Below are 17,616 nucleotides of genomic sequence, written 5' to 3'. Positions count from 1 at the left end.
TTTTTTTTTTTTTTTTTTTTTTTTTTTTTTTTTTTTTTTTTTTTTTTTTGTGATTTTAGCCTCAACATAGAACGAGATTTGAGCCACTGAAGTTCGCTTACCATTCTCGGACGATTCATGAATTTCTGCCAAGTTTCTTCACAAAGTTAGCTTCCCTAGATAAATGTATTCAATCATTAGGACCCTATTTGTAAAGGTTAGTCAACATTCAAGAACTCACCTCAATTCTGGACGAAGTCTTCACGGCGACTCCTCGATTTTCCCAAACCCTCTCCTAGTCTTCATTTTCTTCTGGGTGGCCTCTATTAGGGTTCCACTTGAACCCCTATAGTAGGTGGAGGGGGCAAAATGACACATTTGCCCCATGGGCCGATTTTTTTTTTTTATTATTTATTTGTTTCGGCTTACATCTTATCTGTTATTACAAGTTTCTTGGATGTTGGTTACTAAATGGAAAAAGATATAAAAAATGTATGTTGGCCGTAGGGAGTAGAAAAGGTTGTAGCTCTCTCTCTCCCTCTCTCTCCTACCTAAATCGTTGACTCTGAAGGTTGGTATGATCTTTGTTTTTGTGCAAAGAGTAGTTTGATCTGCTAGCGGTGGGAATCTTCTTTGTTTTCTGTTTACACTTTGAAAATTTAACTTCTTACTAACTTATTTCCGGTACATCTTGACGTGCATGTGCCTGTTCAACTATGCTATAGAATGTTTCAAAGTTTATAAGTAGGTAATAGGTTCCTTATTGTTATCAAAACTGATGAAAGAAGTGATTTTTGGATGGTGCAGTGCAAGGTGTGCATGCAAACATTCATTTGCACAACCTCAGAGGTGAAATGTAGGGAGCATGCTGAAGCAAAGCACCCCAAATCTGATGTTTTCTCCTGTTTTCCCCATCTTCAAAAGTGACAAGTCTCCTCAAACTGCATTGTGAGGGATGGGTTCTTTCTTATTCAACGAACCAAGGTGGGTGTTTATAGGACATAATATTATCAAATTTGTACTTTCATCTCATTCACTCTGCCTTTCTATACTTCTGCTGCAATGTGTTGCTACCTGCTAAAACTCATGTTTGCAAAACAACTAAGTTTCTGTATGTCCCAATTGACTTTGTTTGGTCTTCAAGCTCTATTCATGAATATGTTCTATTAATTGGTGGATGCACAATCATGAATGGATTTGCCTCTTGCCTCATCTTGTTTTTCATGTGGTTTTTTCTCGTCGTCAAAGAGTTAGAACAATAGTTTTTTCTTGTGGAACAATAGTTTTTTCTTGTCGTCAAAGAGTTAGAACAATAGTTTTTTCTTGTCGTCAAAGAGTTGGAACAACAGTTTTTTCTTGTCGTCAAAGAGTTAGAACAATAGTTTTTTCTTGTCGTCAAAGAGTTGGAACAACAGTTTTTTCTTGTCGTCAAAGAGTTAGAACAATAGTTTTTTCTTGTCGTCAAAGAGTTGGAACAATAGTTTTTTCTAGTCGTCAAAGAGTTAGAACAATAGTTTTTTCTTGTCGTAGAGTTGAATAATGAAAATAGATGGTAAGTGCCTAATCCAATTGATCTAGTTAGGTAGGAACAAGGTTCAAGTCTATCGGTCTGTTAGGATGTCTCAGCTGTATACATCACTGCACTTCTATTTGACTGCACCTTTATTTGACACCTATTATCATGATGATAAATGGCTTATCTCGCCTTGAGCGCTAAATCAATTTATATTTTTTTTTAAATAGATACTTAACTTGAAACTTCAACAATCTAATTTGTAATTTAACCTAAGATTTAATGAAACCCGAAGAAATAGAAATATATAATCGACATTTTCACTGATAAAGTTGTTTTGGTTTCTCTTTTTACCTAAAAATACGGACATTTTCAATTGTAGGAAGAAACAAAAGGGCTAGGAAGTGTAGTGGCCAAATTTCTATTTAAATACAACAGAACGACGAGTCGAAAAGACCTCCAGCCGACGTGTCGACTTTCTGACACGTGGCACAAAAATCATGACCCCTAAAATAGACGGTCTTTCCCAATTAAGTCGGAAAGGTTCCCTTTTTGGCCGGAATCCACACCCACTCGCAGTTTTCAAAATAAATTGCTCACTCTCCCTTAGCCAAAGAGCTTTATTCCTAAAAAAAAAATGCCGAAAATTAAACAAATGAACAAGATAGCGAGTATCCGTATATCATACTCGAGCGAGTAGGAAAAGAAAACAAATTTTACTTCCACCTGTTCATCAGTACAATTGTGCTGTGAAAACCCAGCGTGGTGAACGTGACCGGAAAACCGCAAAATTTTCTCTGTTTCTGTTTCTCAGCCTTAAACCTTTAAAAGATAATCGACGTCTTCCGTAGAAGCTGTGGGCTTTCTGGGTTGTTGCATTTGCGCCATTTTTCTCAGTTGAAAGGTCGCAAGGCTCTCGAAGCTACTGTGATCGCGAGGAAGCAAGCTCAGCCCTTTCCGCCGTACTTCCGTTCGCCGGATTCTTTTACGGAGACGAAGAAGGTTGGTGTTTTTCCCTCGGCTCAGCACTCGTCTCTTGTCGGTTGGGGAGTAGAACTGTTCTCTGTTCGTATTCGTGGGATCCCCTATGGAATAGAACAAATCATTTTTTAGAAGGGTGTGTAAACTTCTCCCGGGTAAGGATTGTGAAATTTCATATTAGTCAGAGAGGAGAACGAAGTATTCTTTATAAGGTGTGGAAACCTCTCCTAGTCGACGCGTTTAAAAACCTTGAGAGAAAGTTCAAAGTGTGGACAATACCAGATAGCGGTAGACTTGAGACGTTATAAATGGTATTAGAGTTAGACATCGGGCAATATGTCAGCGAGGAGGTTGAGCCTCGAAGGGAGTGGACACAAGCTGGTGTGCTAGTAAGGATGTTGGGCCTTGAAGGAGGTGAATTGGCGGTTCCCACATATTGGAGAAGGGAACGAATGCCAACGATAACACTGAGCCCGAATATGGGAGAATGAAGCATTGTTTACACGGGTATGAAAACCTCTCTCCAGCAGATGCATTTTAAAAACTAGAAAGCCTGAAACAGAAAACTCAAAAAAGACTATTTACTAGCGGTGGGCTTGTGCCGTTACAAGAGAGAAAGCCCGAAAAGAAAAGTCTATAGAAGACAATAACGGCTAACAATAGGCTTAGACTGTTACCGTTTTCGACATGACATACATGGCCGAGCCTCGAGAAATCTGCATCATGAGGAAAAACCCTTTTTTTGAAATCATTTTTTTGAAAAGGAATGATGAAAAGAGGAACATGAACATGAACCCAAGAGTATCAGAAGTTGAATGCTTTTATTATATCATAAACACATTCCTCAGGACAATAATCATTGGAGCCTTTATCTACATGTAACCTAAACCAACGCGATTCAAGGCTCCAAATCGATCTCAAAACCTATCCTCCTCCTCACAAGAATCGCAAAAATTAGCAACCAACTTTCAAACACAACGAACCCCATCAAATTATTCACAATATATGATCACCTTTTACCTATATCCATCCTACTATACTCTTTCTCATTTCGATCCGATCAACTCGGCCACTTCACTCTTCCGAAGCTCGTAAACTGATCTTCTCGAGCTGTGACGTCCAGTCTCTCCCAAGAACTTCAGGATTCAGTTGCATTGCAACACGAAAGTCCAACAATGATGCATTCAATCGTTGAGCTCTGTGCCTATATTGTTCCTTCAATGCGATTCTCGAGCCAGTTATCGGTTGATTGTCTGTAAATCTCGGTCGCTCGCACCTCGACCGAGAGAAACTCAAACATGGTTCAATCAACCTCTTTAAGTAAACATCCAGTGCATTGTTAAGAAGGTTTACACCATCAACAGATATATCAATCTGCTCCATTTCCAACTTTTGCTTCAAATGAGTCCTCAGCAACCTCGTGTCGGGTAGCTCGCCGCCATTTTGACATGTTGTTACTTGACAGTTTCTTCTTCCTACAGATATATTAGACAGAGTTTTACCAGACCCAACAAAGTTCATGGATATTCCAAGCGGGGCGGTAACCGGGCTTCTACTCTGAACTCCTGGACTTCCAGCTACCTGCTCAACCTCTTCTCCATCTTCTACGGATGCCATATCCACCGGAGGACGGCTGCCAAGAGAATGCAACTCTGTTGCACTTTGCTGTTCTTGTGCCTTGAAAGCAAGTTCTTCAAGTGCAATATTCTGGGGCTTTCCACATGGTCCTAGAGGACTCGGACGATCTCGAATCTTACGGTCTCTACTGACCGGAGACCTTCCCTTTCGAGGGGAGGAAAGAAATGCATCCCCATGAAGTGATTGAAGACAACTCCTCTGATACCCATTGACAACCTTTACACTGAGATTGCTATCTACTTTCCTAGTACTCCTAAGAACAGGGGGAGTTTTAGCCACACATGCATTTTGAAGAATTGCTTTGATAAACCGATTATGAAGAGGTATGATCTCCCTCCCAATAATCTGAATGCAAAACTTGTCGAATTCTCTTTTGTTAATCTTTAAACTCAACAGTTTTTTGAGCTGATCAAAGTATTTCTCCGATCTCTGATGTCCAAGCTTTCGATAGATCATAGCTTTCAGCTCAGATGTGTCTATACGAGAACTGTCTTTCCTGGAAAGCATTTTCAGGGCCGCAATTTCAGCAATGGCTGAATTTGAGACAAAGCCCTCAGAATCCCCCACAAATCGGTAGACTGAAAGTGCAAGAAATGATTCATCAGAAAGCCAGAAACCCTAAATTCACAGCTTAAGTTTCAAAACATTTGATTACCGATTGCTGAACTTTGAAATCACGAGGAACAAACCCCAAACTGAAGAACAGCTCGAAACAAACCATATTACATTTCATTTCGAAACAAAACATCGATTGCAGGAAAATCGTACCCCGACAAGGGTTTTTTCTTATCGTTGTCGGAACAATAAAAACCAAAATCCTAAAGCAATCAATGATGCAAAGAAGTGTCGCAAACATGAAGCATTCAATTTCAACTCCAAATTGGAACAGGAAGTGAAAACCCTAATTAGCAAGCAAACAATTCAGATACTTACAAAAATTGACCGAAGTGTTGCCTAATTGGGATCAACGCTCTATGATTTAGCGCCGCCGTCTTCTGAATCTAGATTCGCAACTTTTTGCCGTTTCTTTAAATTGTTTATGGTGGGATCGATTTTGGCGATTTGCAGATTGGAGACCAAAATCAAAACAGCGACCTTCGAAGGGAGTTCTTGCGAATGTGTGTCTCCTAGGCCAATCGCATCGCAATTCCATTCCGCACGTGCGCCCTCTATTTTATATTTTTGGTCCAAGACATGTTTTTTTTTTCTTTATTTATTTATTTACATTTCCAAACATGTTTTTTTTTTCTTCTTTTTTCTTTCCTCCCTTCTTCTATGGATTAATTTTTCTCTTGCCTCAAGAATTCGAAAGGAAAGAGTTCGCTTTGACCGTTAAGAATAGGTAACTCGTTCTGTTCCCTGTTGCGACCGTTAAGAGTAAGTAACCTGTTCCGTTCCCTATTCCGACAGTTAAGAGTAAGTAACCCATTTTGTTCTCTGTTGCGACCGTTAAGAGTAGGTAACCTGTTCCGTTCCCTATTCCGACTGTTAAGAGTAGGTAACCCGTTCCGTTCCCTATGTCTTTGTTTCTATTGCATTCTATCTCATCGTATCAAATTCTATTCTGCGATATTTGAGAAGCACCGTCAATACTTTGGTGTAGGTTCGGGATAATCTCTTGTTCCACAATCTAGATCTATTTACAACTAGCCAATTAAGAATTCTCAGATGTACTAATACTAGCAAGTGCATATTTGATGCAGTCTCCAAAGTTCTATATGATGATTTATCAGACAATTCATTGGTGCTGCATGTCACACGTTTACAGTCATCACTGTTGCATTTCAACGACATGGTTCATCTTGCATTGATCCGATGACGGGCTGTGTGTTCTTAGTAAATATCTTCTTAAAACTTTGTCGTATGTTTGAAAAATTAAATTTTTTTTTTGAAAGAGAACAAGATTGCGACTTAATTTCCGAGGATCATAGTTTAGTAGGTATAAATTTCATATTTTTAAACAAAATTGTTTGATAAAAGTTCAAATTTTTATACTTTCAATTAAGTACGTTAAAAATAATCAAATGATCCAAAAATTCGATCAACACAACTCAACCCAACTCGTGCGATTTGAGTTGTTGGGCTGAGCCTATATTTATTGTTAATTTTAAAATATACATTTTTACTTCCAATACAATAATATATACATGTTCTTGTTTAATTTTATAATTTTATAATTATTTATTTTCCAACCCCTTTACAATATATATATATTAAATTATGTTTTGTTTTTTATTTTCCTTTCTCTCTCTTTTTATTATTTAGAAATGCGTGAAAATTATAATGGGCTGGATCATAAACCGGCTCCTTCAATCGGGTCGGGTTTTTTTTTTTTTAATATGTGTCTAAAATCGTAAATACGCCACCACAATTAGGGTTTATTTCTCATATAAAAGCAATCCTTTTTGCCGACTTCTTCTTCCCCGCAAAATTTCTGCTTCACATTGTGATTTCCGAAGCGTTTCAATACCTCACAATCATGGGGCACTCCAACGTGTGGAACTCTCATCCGAAGAGCTATGGCCCTGGTTCTCGCACCTGGTAAGCAAATATCTTCTCACTCCTCTGGTTTCCAAGAAAATTGATGGAGGAAGGACCTGGAACAGTAGTTTCGTTTTCTGTTTTTGTCTGGTTTATTTGAACGAGTTGGAAGTTCATCTACTGAGTAAATAATGTTTAAGCTTGTTTCTATTGCTAAAGTTTGTTCTTGCGGGGTTTGTAATGAAACCTGAAGAATATTGTGCGGCTGAGTACGTATATGCATTACTTTTCTTGCTAAAGGATCGATTAGATAATCAGACGCCTAGGCGTTCGGTTAGCTTTTCTCTTTTTTTCTTTTTTCTTTTTAATTTCAACATGACTTTTAGCTGTTGTCCTCAGGATTTTCCCAACTTGGATGAGATTATGAGATGCTTAGATTTTGTGCTGATTTTGGGGTTTCCTGTTGTTACTGCTCTGTAAGAGTCGTTACACTTGCAGACAATTTCTATTTCGAACCTGTATTTACATAGTGACCGTATCATATATCGTTTTAGGTATAGTTTCGGGTGAAAAGTTATAACCGATGTTCTGTGATGGATGGGTTTCTGTTTTGTGGAGTTATTTGAATTTCGAAGTCTATCTTGATGATGAACTGTTCCTCATGGATGCCCGTAGTATGAGTAAAAATTATTCTTGTATATGAAAAGAAGTCTGATCTTTTCTTTTGGAGCTGTGGACTGAAACCTTTAAGGCTATAACCCCAATAAGTGTATAGATCATTTTGGCAATTACCCATAAGTTATCTAGTCTAGCCATTAGTAACTGAACACTGTATTATCCTTAGTGGATGTCGTAGTGGTTGATGTTGTATTATAAATTGGCTTTGGAGAAAGCCGAATTTCAATAATTCCTTTCTTTCAATCCTCATTCAGTCGTGTGTGCGGAAATCCCCATGGGTTGATCAGAAAGTATGGACTTATGTGCTGCAGACAATGCTTCCGTAGCAATGCCAAGGAAATTGGGTTCATTAAGGCAAGTGGTTTTTGTGCTCTCTATGATTATTTGATGAGATATACGCATTATCTTCTGCATTCTCTAAACTTAGAACTTTCCCATTTGTGCAGTACCGCTAAGAAGCTAACATCTCTGGAAGAGAGGGTGGGTTGAATTTATTGAAGAAGATTTTTCAATGTTTAGCAATGTTTTCTCTCTTGTTTACTTGGTATCGAATATGAAATGATTGTTAGACGACGATTTTGACACTTGGTTCTGGACTAAATTTAACGCTTCTTAATTGAGCTTCCTCTTGATGTTATTTTGACAATTATTCCTTCTGTTCTTCAGTTTCTAAGTACGTTTGATGTGTGATGCCCCTCTTATGCGTTCATATCGTTTGTGAGCTTAGGACTTGGAAATATATGAAGTGAAAGAGGGTTTAATATGATTTTCAAGTGTCTTAATTGGCCCTATACTTTGGGTTCTCTTTATTTTAGTCTTCAAATTTTCAAGTGTCTTAATTTATTCTGATTTTCAAAATATTTTGAACTGAATGTTGATGGAAACTATTTTTTATTTTTTCTAAAAGGTTTAAATATCATTTGAATCTTCGTTGTTCCTTAAGGCTGTTTGTTTGGAAGCTACTTTACCATATAAAAGAAAAATCAAACATTTATGTAATTGTTAATTATAAAAAAAAAACTTAATATAATAGGCTGAAGTTTGTTAGAATATTCAAAATAATAAAAGAAAAACTAAATTGTGATGAAATCATGTAATTGTTAACTGATCAGCAAAACCAATGTGTGTATATATATATATATATATATTATTTTATTTTATATATAAATAAAGGTTATTTGATTAGTAAAACCAAACTTCTCTACGATTCTAAGTGTAGATCTAACTTTCTATTTGCTACGTGGGATTTGAGCGATTAGGGGGATTGGGGGGACTACCTCGACTCATCTCTTCTTGAGAATTCAAACATCCAGTTTCGGGGGGTTGAGAGGGATTACCTCGGCTCCTCTCTTCTTGAGAATTCAAACATCCCTCATCAGTATATGAACAACTATCTCAGTTCTGGTACCCTTCTAAATATATTAAAAAACTTTCAAAATTATGATAAACACTTCCAAAATGAATGCAAAGACAACGTTTATTATTAGATAACGATTCTCATCCATCTTTGACGGGATTTCACCATATAAGCAACAAAATAACAAAGACATTTGATGTTTGAAATTTATCTTCTTTTTTTTCTGGTTTTGTTTTGGTGAGGTCGGCCCTTAAATAGTAATAATTGATATACACTACTACTACTACTACTACTACGGACTCTTAACCTATATATATATATATACTTCGTTCTTGCTCATTTTAGCTACTAAGGGTCACTCATCTGAAACATAAATCTGTTTGAATTTAAACCACCAAAAATAGAACCTCTAAGAAACTGAATACCTTCGGTTCCTCGAAGGCGTTGACTTCGCTTCCTCCTGATTAGCAGACCCGAGGCTCTCCGACGAATCCGAGCTGCTGTTTTCACCATACCCTCCTCCTTTACTTGACCATAGCTTAGTGAAAAGCTTCTTTGACTTCAGCATGCCTTTCATCTTACTCAGAGCTGCTTTGTCAATACCATTTTTACCAACTCCATTCCTCTCACTACCTCCTCTACCATTAGCAACCCTTAAGGAAGCCAGCTCCCCTTTGAGGGCCTTCAGCTCCTCAGCCATGGCTACTGCATCCCAGTCTTCCTCAGGGTTCGTCGTGGCGGATCTTGAGCTGCCGTGTGACCCGCTCGTTAGATCCTTGATCCCTTTAGGTAGGTCGGGAGTGCTGCTGCCTGATGACGCCGACGCCCTGACTTGCTCGAAAAATAATACCTGCACAACCATACGTAGAGGGAGCCGTTCGTTTTGTACTGCATGAATGCAGGCATCAGCAGATAGCTTCTTGCAGTCTATCAGTTTGCAGATTCTCTTCTTGTCACTCTTGCTGATCCCTGGATGTTCCTGTATTGAGTGCATACGGTTTGAGCAAGGGGGAACGGTTAAGTCGTGTCGAAAATTAAACATAACGTATGATGCGTCTATGACTATGTCGTAACGAATGCAAAGTCGAAAACTTGAACAATATCAGGCTAAGTTAAGGAGCTGATACCTTTAGATACATGTCTATAGCTCGATAGAGCCCATCGTGCGAAGGTCGAGCGATGCCAGATACCATTTCTGCAAGATCAATGAACTTTACTGATGGTAAGTTACGATCCTTCGCGATTTCAGCGAGGTAACCATCAATCAATTTCGCCACCATCAACTTAGTAGCATCTGATAAAATCCGTGCCCCTCTTGGCTCCTCGAGCTCATTTCCCTCTTCAAGCGACTCAATCTCGGTATTATGATCTTGCAAAAGAAATATCTCCACCATTTTCTGCACAGCATCGACATCATAAGTCGTAGCTTCACCTTCCGGTGCTCGTAGCAGAAGATCACTCACTGTAGCCTCTTCTAGCTGCTGTCCCATTAGTCGAACGAGCTCGTCTTTGGTCTCGTCTCCAGAAGCTAAGAAAATGGAAGCCTTCAGCAATTTCGACAAGAAGCTACTCGAGACACTGCCTTTCTCAGAAGGTAACAGCCACACAATTGTTGCCACTGCTGATTGATACTTCAGCAGATCCCCACATCGAAGCACGCTTTTGGTAAACCCGGGAAGGTATCGGTACGCGTAAGCTTTCAAGGCTTCTCCAATCACATCATTAAGGACGATTCCTTTACTTTTGATACTCGCTATGACACGCTTATATACATCGATTTCTAGCTCACAAAGATCCTCGACCCACCAATCCTTCGGCACGCTACGATTTCTCACGCCATTCCAGTTGGGATTGTTATCGTTTTCGTCGAGTAGTTTGTTTCGGTTGTATGTATAAGACCAGTCAACATTAGAAACATCAGCGGAGGCCTTCACTGCAATAGATTCTAAGCAATTGCTTACTAACTTCAGTTCCTCAGATAATGGCATCAATGCCTTTGTTGTCTGAAGAACAATGATTGAATCCTTCCAGCTACGAAAGATGCTCGAACTAAGGAAAATGTCGATTTTGTAGGCGAGGTTTCCCTTTTCGATTGTCTCGTGCATTCCGAGGTATTCGGCAGCACAACGAGCTGCAACTACGTTATAGGCATTAAGAGTAACAGTCATGCCGTAACAAAATTTGGCACATATCTCAAATGCTGCAGAACCGCCCGGGATCTCGGGAATATATACTTCATCGTTCGGCTCCCCAGCGCCCGCTGTGACCAGCTTCTGTAAGTGAGCACTCTTTGACAGAAGGGGAAACTGCAAACAAGCAGTACTACCAATTTATCAGCTCAACAACTTATACAGCGCTCTTGAGGAAAACTCAAAAGGAAAAGTCCAAAGAGGACAATATATGTTAGTGGTGGACTTGGGCTGTAACAAATGGTATCAGAGCTAGACATCGGATAATGTGTCTGCAAGGAGGCTAAGCTCCAAAGGGGGTGGACATTAAGTAGTGTTCCAGCGAGGATGATGCCTGGGCCCTGAATGGGGGACTAAAGGGGTCCCACATCGATTGGAGAGAGGAACGAGTGTCAGCGAGGACGTTGGACCTCGAAGGGGGTGGATTGTGAGATCTCATGTCGGTTAGAGAGGGAAACGAAACTTTGTTTATAAGAGTGTGGAAACTTCTCCCAAACATATGCATTTTAAAACCTTGAGGGGAAACCCGGAAGGGAAAGCCCAAAGAGGACAATATTTGCTAGCGGTGGGCCTAGGGTGTTACAAATGGTATCAAAGCCATACACCAGGCGATGTGCTAGCGAAGAGGTTGAACCCTGAAAGGGAGTGGACATCAGGCGGTGTGGCCTGCAAGGACACTGGGCCCCAAAGGGGAAGGGGGTGGATGGAGAGGGGAACGAGTGCCAGGAATGATGTTGGGCCCCAAAGAGGGGTGGATTGTGAGATCCCACATCGGTTGGAGAGTGAAATGAAACATTCTTTATAAGAGTGTGGAAACTTCTCCCTAGTATATGCGTTTTAGAACCTTGAGGGGAAGCCCAGAAGGGAAAGGCCAAAGACAACAATATCTACTAATAGTAAGCTTGGGCTGTTACAAATGGTATCAAAGTTAGACACCGGGCAATGTGCTAGCGAGGAGACTGAGCCCCGAAAGGGAGTGGACATCAGGGGTGGATTGGAAGGGGAGGGGGTCCCACATCGATTGGAGAGGGAACGAAACAAGAGTGTGGAAACCTCTCCCTAGCATACGCAGTTTAAAACCTTGAGGGAAAACCCAACGTTACAGTCTAAAAATATCGAAAAATATCGAGAAACCGTGAATAATCAGCATACCTTGTGGAGGTAAAACTTGACATCCCCAACGATAACAGTGATATCTGTAGCTAATTCACTTACAACATACCTGAAAACATAAATAAAACTCAGTTTAAAATCAATGGAACCCTTTTAGGAATCATTTACATCTAAATGAAAACAACTCACCGCCGGGAAGCGGCTGTTCCCGGCGGCGGAGCTGAATGCAAAAACCCAAGAGATCATCACAACAACATTGCCACAACATGAAATGCAAGAAGCCAAAACAGATCACTCACCTAACATTGTTCCCATCAGTCTGAAACGAATCAGGTTTTGATCCAAGTTTCATGAACTTCATCTTCACAAACAAGCAATGAGCTTCAAATCTTAAACCCAACAACAAAATTACAGCAAAAATCACCTCACAACTTCAAACAAGCACCAAGAACACAACGAACAACCATTCACAAAGCCACAAAACAGAGAAAAGCAGGACTCCAAAGAAAAAAACCAAGGCAGAAGCTTAGTAAGAGAGAGAGAGAGAGATGCGTTTATGAAGTATTTTAAGAAGAAAAAGAGTGTTTTAAATGGGAAAAAAGGCCAAGAAAGTGGCTGTTTCCTTGGTCGGCGGCAAAGCCCACGGAGCCCGGGTCAGCAAGTCAGCTGTGGAGACATAGCCAACAGACTTCAAAACACTAAAAAATTACCAAATCTGACTCCAAATCACAGCCCCATCTCAGTGTTTTCTCCTCTTTTAAAACCCCTTTTTTTAAAGCTTCAAGTCGCAAACCCCAACATATGCTATTCTATGCTATCATGCTTAAACAGCATCTGGGTATCACTTTAATTGAGCCAACAAAACCGTAGACAACAAGTATCACAAAAACAAATATGTTTTAACACTATCGATGAATCAGACATCAACTACCCAACCAACACCCAAATCTGTATGAAAATTGCGCTGAAAATCTAAGGAATCTACCAGAATATATCAGTGATGAGGAAAATCTAGTTAAAATATTTGGTCAAGAATCATCAAGATCGAGTTTTTTAATTATGTATAGTCTGTAATTCAATAAACCCACATGAACAAATTGGCTAGAAATCAAGGAGAACAGAAAGACAGCTTCCCCATAAGCCACTCCCCGTGTAAATCACAACAGAACCCAAGATAAAGTAAGTAGAGATGCAAAAATGGCAATTTGTGAATAATAAATGATAAGTTTTTTCTTAGCCACAAAACTAAAGCCTTTTGAAAAAGATGAAAGCTTTCAAAAGAAGTAAGTAATGAATCTGTTTTCAAGCAAGCAAGACAACAACTTCTCTCCTAAAATCTAACCGTCAAAATTCACCGCTTATATTGTCTGTTTTTAGTCTGTTATGTATGGTTGTTAGCTTCATGATATTAAAACGCGTTTACTAGGGAGAGGTTTTCATACTTTTATAAGGAATGTTTTGTTCCCGCTTTCTACAACAGACGTGGGATCCCATAATAATGCGGACAATATTTGTTAGAGGTGGTTTGAGCTGTTGTTACAAATGATATTAGAGTCAGTCACCGAATGGTGCAAGACATTGGTTGGAGTTGGGCTATACCCTATCCATACTAGACGCGTTTTAAAACATTGAGTGAAAACCTAGAAGAGAAAGACCGAAAAAGACAATATCTGCTAACGATGAACTTGGACTTGTTAAGTAAAATGACGTTTTCAAGGGGTTATATGAAATCTACTTACCACTAATGAAATGCAAAAGTTGTTAAGAACTTGTTGGAAGTGATGAACCTGGAGGCTGGAGATCAGAGAGTTGCAGAAAAGGGGAAAGGCACAGTGAGGTGTGAGCATAAGCAGAACAATTTTCCATTTCAGAGCCCAACAGAGAACAGAGCAAAGGACACAAATGTTGTTTCGAGGAAGGTGAGGTAATAAAACATGTTGGTTTGTCTTGTTGATTGTCTCAACCTAAATCCATCCATTTTCCTTTTCTCTGCAATTTTCTCGACAAAGTTGTGGTTGAACACTAGCTTTGAGTTGCTTAATTCATTGTTCTTCTTCAACAAAATCCTCAAGCAAAAAGCAAAAAAAAAAAAAAAAAAAGATTGATTCGTGCACGTTTCAATGGTTATTATCTTGGTTTATAGTTCGAAAGCAATTATCATAGTTTATACTTTTTATTTTAAGTTTGGAATTCAAAATTCTTCAAATATACATTTTTACTTGAATTCTTAAAATATACATTTTTACATCGGATCATGTCTCAATCTAAACATTTATGAAAAAAAATAAACCTTTCGACTAAAAAACAGTGTGATTATTCGAGTTGGATAAACAGGACCTCTTGATATGAGGGAAACCGGAGATGTTGGCAAATAAGCTAAACAGGCAAGTACAAGACGGACAAAATGCATTTCACACTATTACGTATACAAAAAAGTGAGAAAATTGGATTAATCAACGGCTCTTCTCATAAATAGGATAAATTACAAATTCAAGCCATAGCACATAGTTCAAAAAATTGTACGATGGTTTATGTACTGATAGCTAGTTCAACTCTTATTAGATAGTCACTATTGACCCGAGCACATTGCATCCATACTTATAAAATAATATCGTTTATGAAGGAAACTTAGAATAAGAGTTCCAATACGAGCATCATAATCTTTTCGAATAACTTTTACGTGTCTATGGAGAAGAGAAGAGATAGGGTATTTTATTGAAGTATTAAAAAAGAGAGAGAGGTTGAAAGGGAAGACGTCACTTAGTAACATAGCTAACTCATTGAGGAGCCCAAGAGATTTAAAGGTTAAGCACATGGTGCTGACTGTGCCAACATTGTCATCTCTGAAACTAATATTAAACTCTAAAGATTCCTGCAGCCTTTGAAGCTCTCTCTTTCTCTCTCTGTTCAAACTGAAAAAGATGAGATTTTGGTTGAACTTGTGCTGCCAAAAGTGTTTCATGAGATAGAGAGAGAGAGAGAGAGAGAGATCCAGAGAGTCAACGGCTTAATCAGGTGTATCAAAAAGAATATATTGTGTATGTTCTTCCAAACCTGTAGTTCATAAAACATGATTCAATACGTTCTTCACCATTCTAAATGCATATCAAAGAAATAACAGCATGAATTGATATCAGAAAAGATCAATCCCTTATTTCAAGGGGAATCACATCTACTAGTTGTTGTTCATTGTCTGGCACTGCAAAATCAGTGAAAATGAGGCAAATTCATGGGAGACAAGGTAACAATCTCAGATCAATTGGGAGACTGAAATCCAAAAAAATTCTTCTTTAATTTTCTTCATCAAAGTCAGTACTGTTTTCATACATTATATATATATATAATATATATATATATATATATTATATGTTTGAAACTTCGATTTCATAACAAAAGGCACATGGCCACTAATTCCCAAGGCTGCAACAAAATTGGTATTTACAGTACTAATAATGTCTTTGCCTGCATATTAAACACAAATTTCTGAACCCACAACTTCATTTTGAATCATGACAGCCATTGGCTGTGTGGTATGTTCACTACATAATCCAGAAGAATCACATGATCTAATCAATAATATTAAAGGCATACCATCAATGGCTGCACTCTCGTTATATTAAAAACTAATTGCAATCACGAATTGAATCAAAAACAAGTTTCAAGGTTCCAATTACTAATTAGTGAACTAGACACTTACGACTCTATTCCTATTTTACCTTTTCTAATCACTCAAACTATGGGTAATTTAAGCTCAACTTGCATGATAGTAAGTTTGGTCTTAAAGGAATAAGTAGATCCAAGAAGCTTTTATAACATATTGAAGCTAGTTTGATTTTTGAAATGCCCACCAAGATGGGGGAAACTTCAAGGACTCCATGATGCTAGAAAAACCTCTGATCATTATGAAATTGAATTAGATCGTTTCCTGGGAAAGTGAAAGCACAGGACGGAAAGGAGAGGAGGGAGCTTCTTGGCAACAGATGTTTGTTTGAAATATCTTGGGGGAATGGTGTAAGGCAAATTTGGGACAAGTGATAAGGAGAAAAGGAAAGTGATTATACTGTTTGTTTGTTCGCTTTTTACGGTAGGGAAAGGGCAATTTGTAATAACAAAGTGGGGTTGCAAATTAATTGAGACCCAAAAGATGTCACTTTATATGTGTCAGAATGTTTAAACCATAGAAATGAGGAGATATGAGACACACCATGCAAAGAAAATCTAAGCTGACCTTTTGGATGTTGCCCTATTATTGCTATTGTATGATGTCCTTGCATGCTTGAAAAGCTTCTTGGCCCCATTCCTGCTTGGATCTTCACCCAACTCAAACCCTCCACTTTCTCTCTCTGTGTCTGTAAAAAAAAGAAAGCAAATAATGATAGCAAGACTAAACACTACAAAGCTGAATCATTCATGGGTAGCCTAAACTTTCTTCATATTCTCTTTTAAATTTAGTGGTGGGATAGAATTTCAACCTTGAGCCAATAGCAAAAGAAGGCATATATTGTCGTAAGCATTAGATCAGACTTTTTCAATTATGGAATTGAAATTAGAATCAAATACGATTCAATTTGTGAACCACTCATTTGCAACAAGGTTTGAACTATAATCTAGTTCATCTTCAAGTGATGTGATCAAACCACTCATTTACGCAACCATGAAATTTTGCTCTTCTTTTTGGATATCTGTGGTGTGAAGTTTAACCAACATCTTTGGTTCTTAAGCAATCTCAAGTTGTGTTGTCCAAAGCATTTAGGGTAAATCAGGAAAACTCGTTGGAAGGGCAAAAGATATATGAATAATATAAGTGTTATCCGTATCCTTGACAATAATTGAGGAAAGTTTATAGAAGCACATCATCTGTACACACTAGCATACTACTGATGGGTCCATCCCAAAATCCAAGGCTCTGTCTCTCTCTCACCTCGCCAAGAACACAAAACAGATATTTTGAAAGAGAGAAAATACAAAAAATAAAAAAAGCCTGTCTCGTGGTCTCTTTTGTGTATGCTAAGGGTGCAATCTGCAAGTCAATCGGGACCTTGGCTCTAAACCACCATCAAGTAACTCTAGCAAGAAAAACAATGGAGGGCCACAGAACGACAAGCATGGATCACAGGGGAGACTTCCGTGAAATTAATCATGTTGGAGGATTGGGGTATACTTTAGGCTTTGGCTTAACTTCTATTTCATTTACACTGCGGACATATATGGCATCTGGCTCGTGGCTACAAAATAAAACAACACAAAGAAGGAACGATGAGAAAGTTGTCGATGCATCAGTGTGTGACAGTGTCAAAGAGAGAGAGAGAACATACGGCTTATCTCCCTCTTCAAATGTGTAACTTGATGCTACAGCTAATAGGCGTCCATCTCTACTAAATGACAGAGCTGCAATACTTGTTGGGTATTTTGAATACTGAAAGATGGGGTAAAAAAATAGTGTGTTTTAAAAATCGTACTAGTTGTGGACAGAAACAAGAGTATTAGCTCATGGCTGAAAAACTTGCCTGATATAGTCTCTTCTTGTTGTTCCCATCCCAAACATTCACGTACCCATCACAACCTCCAGTTGCAAAAGTACCATAGCTGCAGCATGGAAATATCAGTAAACAGATGCCAAACAAATCAATATGGTGACCTGAGCATTGTTTAGAACCCATCCATTGATTTTCTTTTTTTTTTTTTTT

General features: G+C 38.6%; 5 protein-coding genes across 5 annotated transcripts in view; 2 read left to right on the top strand and 3 right to left on the bottom strand.

The window, feature by feature from the left end:
• Positions 1 to 1,159, top strand: part of LOC111430780 (uncharacterized protein At2g23090-like) — a 4,070-nt gene extending 2,911 nt beyond the window's left edge. The window contains exon 3 of the mRNA XM_023067187.1: positions 787 to 1,159. Coding sequence (XP_022922955.1) covers positions 787 to 906 — 120 coding nt within the window. The 3' untranslated portion in view covers positions 907 to 1,159. The remainder of the gene's footprint in view (positions 1 to 786) is intronic.
• A 2,116-nt stretch (positions 1,160 to 3,275) lies between these two features.
• Positions 3,276 to 5,252, bottom strand: LOC111430459. The gene is made up of 2 exons (XM_023066676.1): positions 5,045 to 5,252; positions 3,276 to 4,689 (listed from the first exon to the last, which is right to left on the bottom strand). Exon 2 carries the CDS (start codon positions 4,616 to 4,618, stop codon positions 3,548 to 3,550), a length of 1,071 nt encoding a protein of 356 aa, XP_022922444.1. The 5' UTR covers positions 4,619 to 4,689; positions 5,045 to 5,252; the 3' UTR covers positions 3,276 to 3,547.
• A 1,236-nt stretch (positions 5,253 to 6,488) lies between these two features.
• On the top strand, positions 6,489 to 7,919 carry LOC111430462 (40S ribosomal protein S29). The gene is made up of 3 exons (XM_023066680.1): positions 6,489 to 6,652; positions 7,525 to 7,624; positions 7,717 to 7,919. The coding sequence occupies exons 1-3, from the start codon at positions 6,591 to 6,593 to the stop codon at positions 7,723 to 7,725; spliced, it is 171 nt and encodes a 56-aa protein (XP_022922448.1). The 5' UTR covers positions 6,489 to 6,590; the 3' UTR covers positions 7,726 to 7,919.
• An 810-nt stretch (positions 7,920 to 8,729) lies between these two features.
• Positions 8,730 to 13,187, bottom strand: LOC111430828 (BTB/POZ domain-containing protein NPY2-like). The gene is made up of 4 exons (XM_023067255.1): positions 12,229 to 13,187; positions 11,969 to 12,038; positions 9,755 to 10,933; positions 8,730 to 9,606 (listed from the first exon to the last, which is right to left on the bottom strand). The coding sequence occupies exons 1-4, from the start codon at positions 12,288 to 12,290 to the stop codon at positions 9,037 to 9,039; spliced, it is 1,881 nt and encodes a 626-aa protein (XP_022923023.1). The 5' UTR covers positions 12,291 to 13,187; the 3' UTR covers positions 8,730 to 9,036.
• Positions 13,188 to 16,704: 3,517 nt separating this feature from the next.
• The window catches only part of LOC111430829 (mitotic checkpoint protein BUB3.2), a 5,204-nt gene continuing 4,292 nt past the window's right edge, over positions 16,705 to 17,616 (bottom strand). Inside the window, exons 7-9 of the mRNA XM_023067256.1 lie at positions 17,437 to 17,515; positions 17,245 to 17,345; positions 16,705 to 17,154 (exon numbers count right to left, since the gene is read on the bottom strand). Of these exons, the coding sequence (XP_022923024.1) occupies positions 17,067 to 17,154; positions 17,245 to 17,345; positions 17,437 to 17,515 (268 nt within the window). The 3' untranslated portion in view covers positions 16,705 to 17,066. The remainder of the gene's footprint in view (positions 17,155 to 17,244; positions 17,346 to 17,436; positions 17,516 to 17,616) is intronic.

This window comes from Cucurbita moschata, unplaced genomic scaffold, assembly GCF_002738365.1.
Source record: "Cucurbita moschata cultivar Rifu unplaced genomic scaffold, Cmos_1.0 Cmo_Scf00034, whole genome shotgun sequence".
Classification (NCBI taxonomy): domain Eukaryota; kingdom Viridiplantae; phylum Streptophyta; class Magnoliopsida; order Cucurbitales; family Cucurbitaceae; genus Cucurbita; species Cucurbita moschata.
Note: the sequence above shows the minus strand (reverse complement) of the source record. Positions and strands in the feature narration are given on the sequence as shown.

Bases quoted from the DNA above. Each gene is read 5' to 3' on its own strand.
- LOC111430459 (XM_023066676.1), bottom strand. From the start codon at position 4,618: ATGCTTTCCAGGAAAGACAGTTCTCGTATAGACACATCTGAGCTGAAA.
- LOC111430462 (XM_023066680.1), top strand. From the start codon at position 6,591: ATGGGGCACTCCAACGTGTGGAACTCTCATCCGAAGAGCTATGGCCCT. The intron at 6,653-7,524 runs GTAAGCAAATAT...ATCCTCATTCAG, and splicing joins GGCCCTGGTTCTCGCACCTG to TCGTGTGTGCGGAAATCCCC.
- LOC111430828 (XM_023067255.1), bottom strand. From the start codon at position 12,290: ATGAAGTTCATGAAACTTGGATCAAAACCTGATTCGTTTCAGACTGAT. The intron at 12,039-12,228 runs GTGAGTGATCTG...TTATGTTTTCAG, and splicing joins ACTGATGGGAACAATGTTAG to GTATGTTGTAAGTGAATTAG. The intron at 9,607-9,754 runs GTATCAGCTCCT...CACTCAATACAG, and splicing joins CTATAGACATGTATCTAAAG to GAACATCCAGGGATCAGCAA.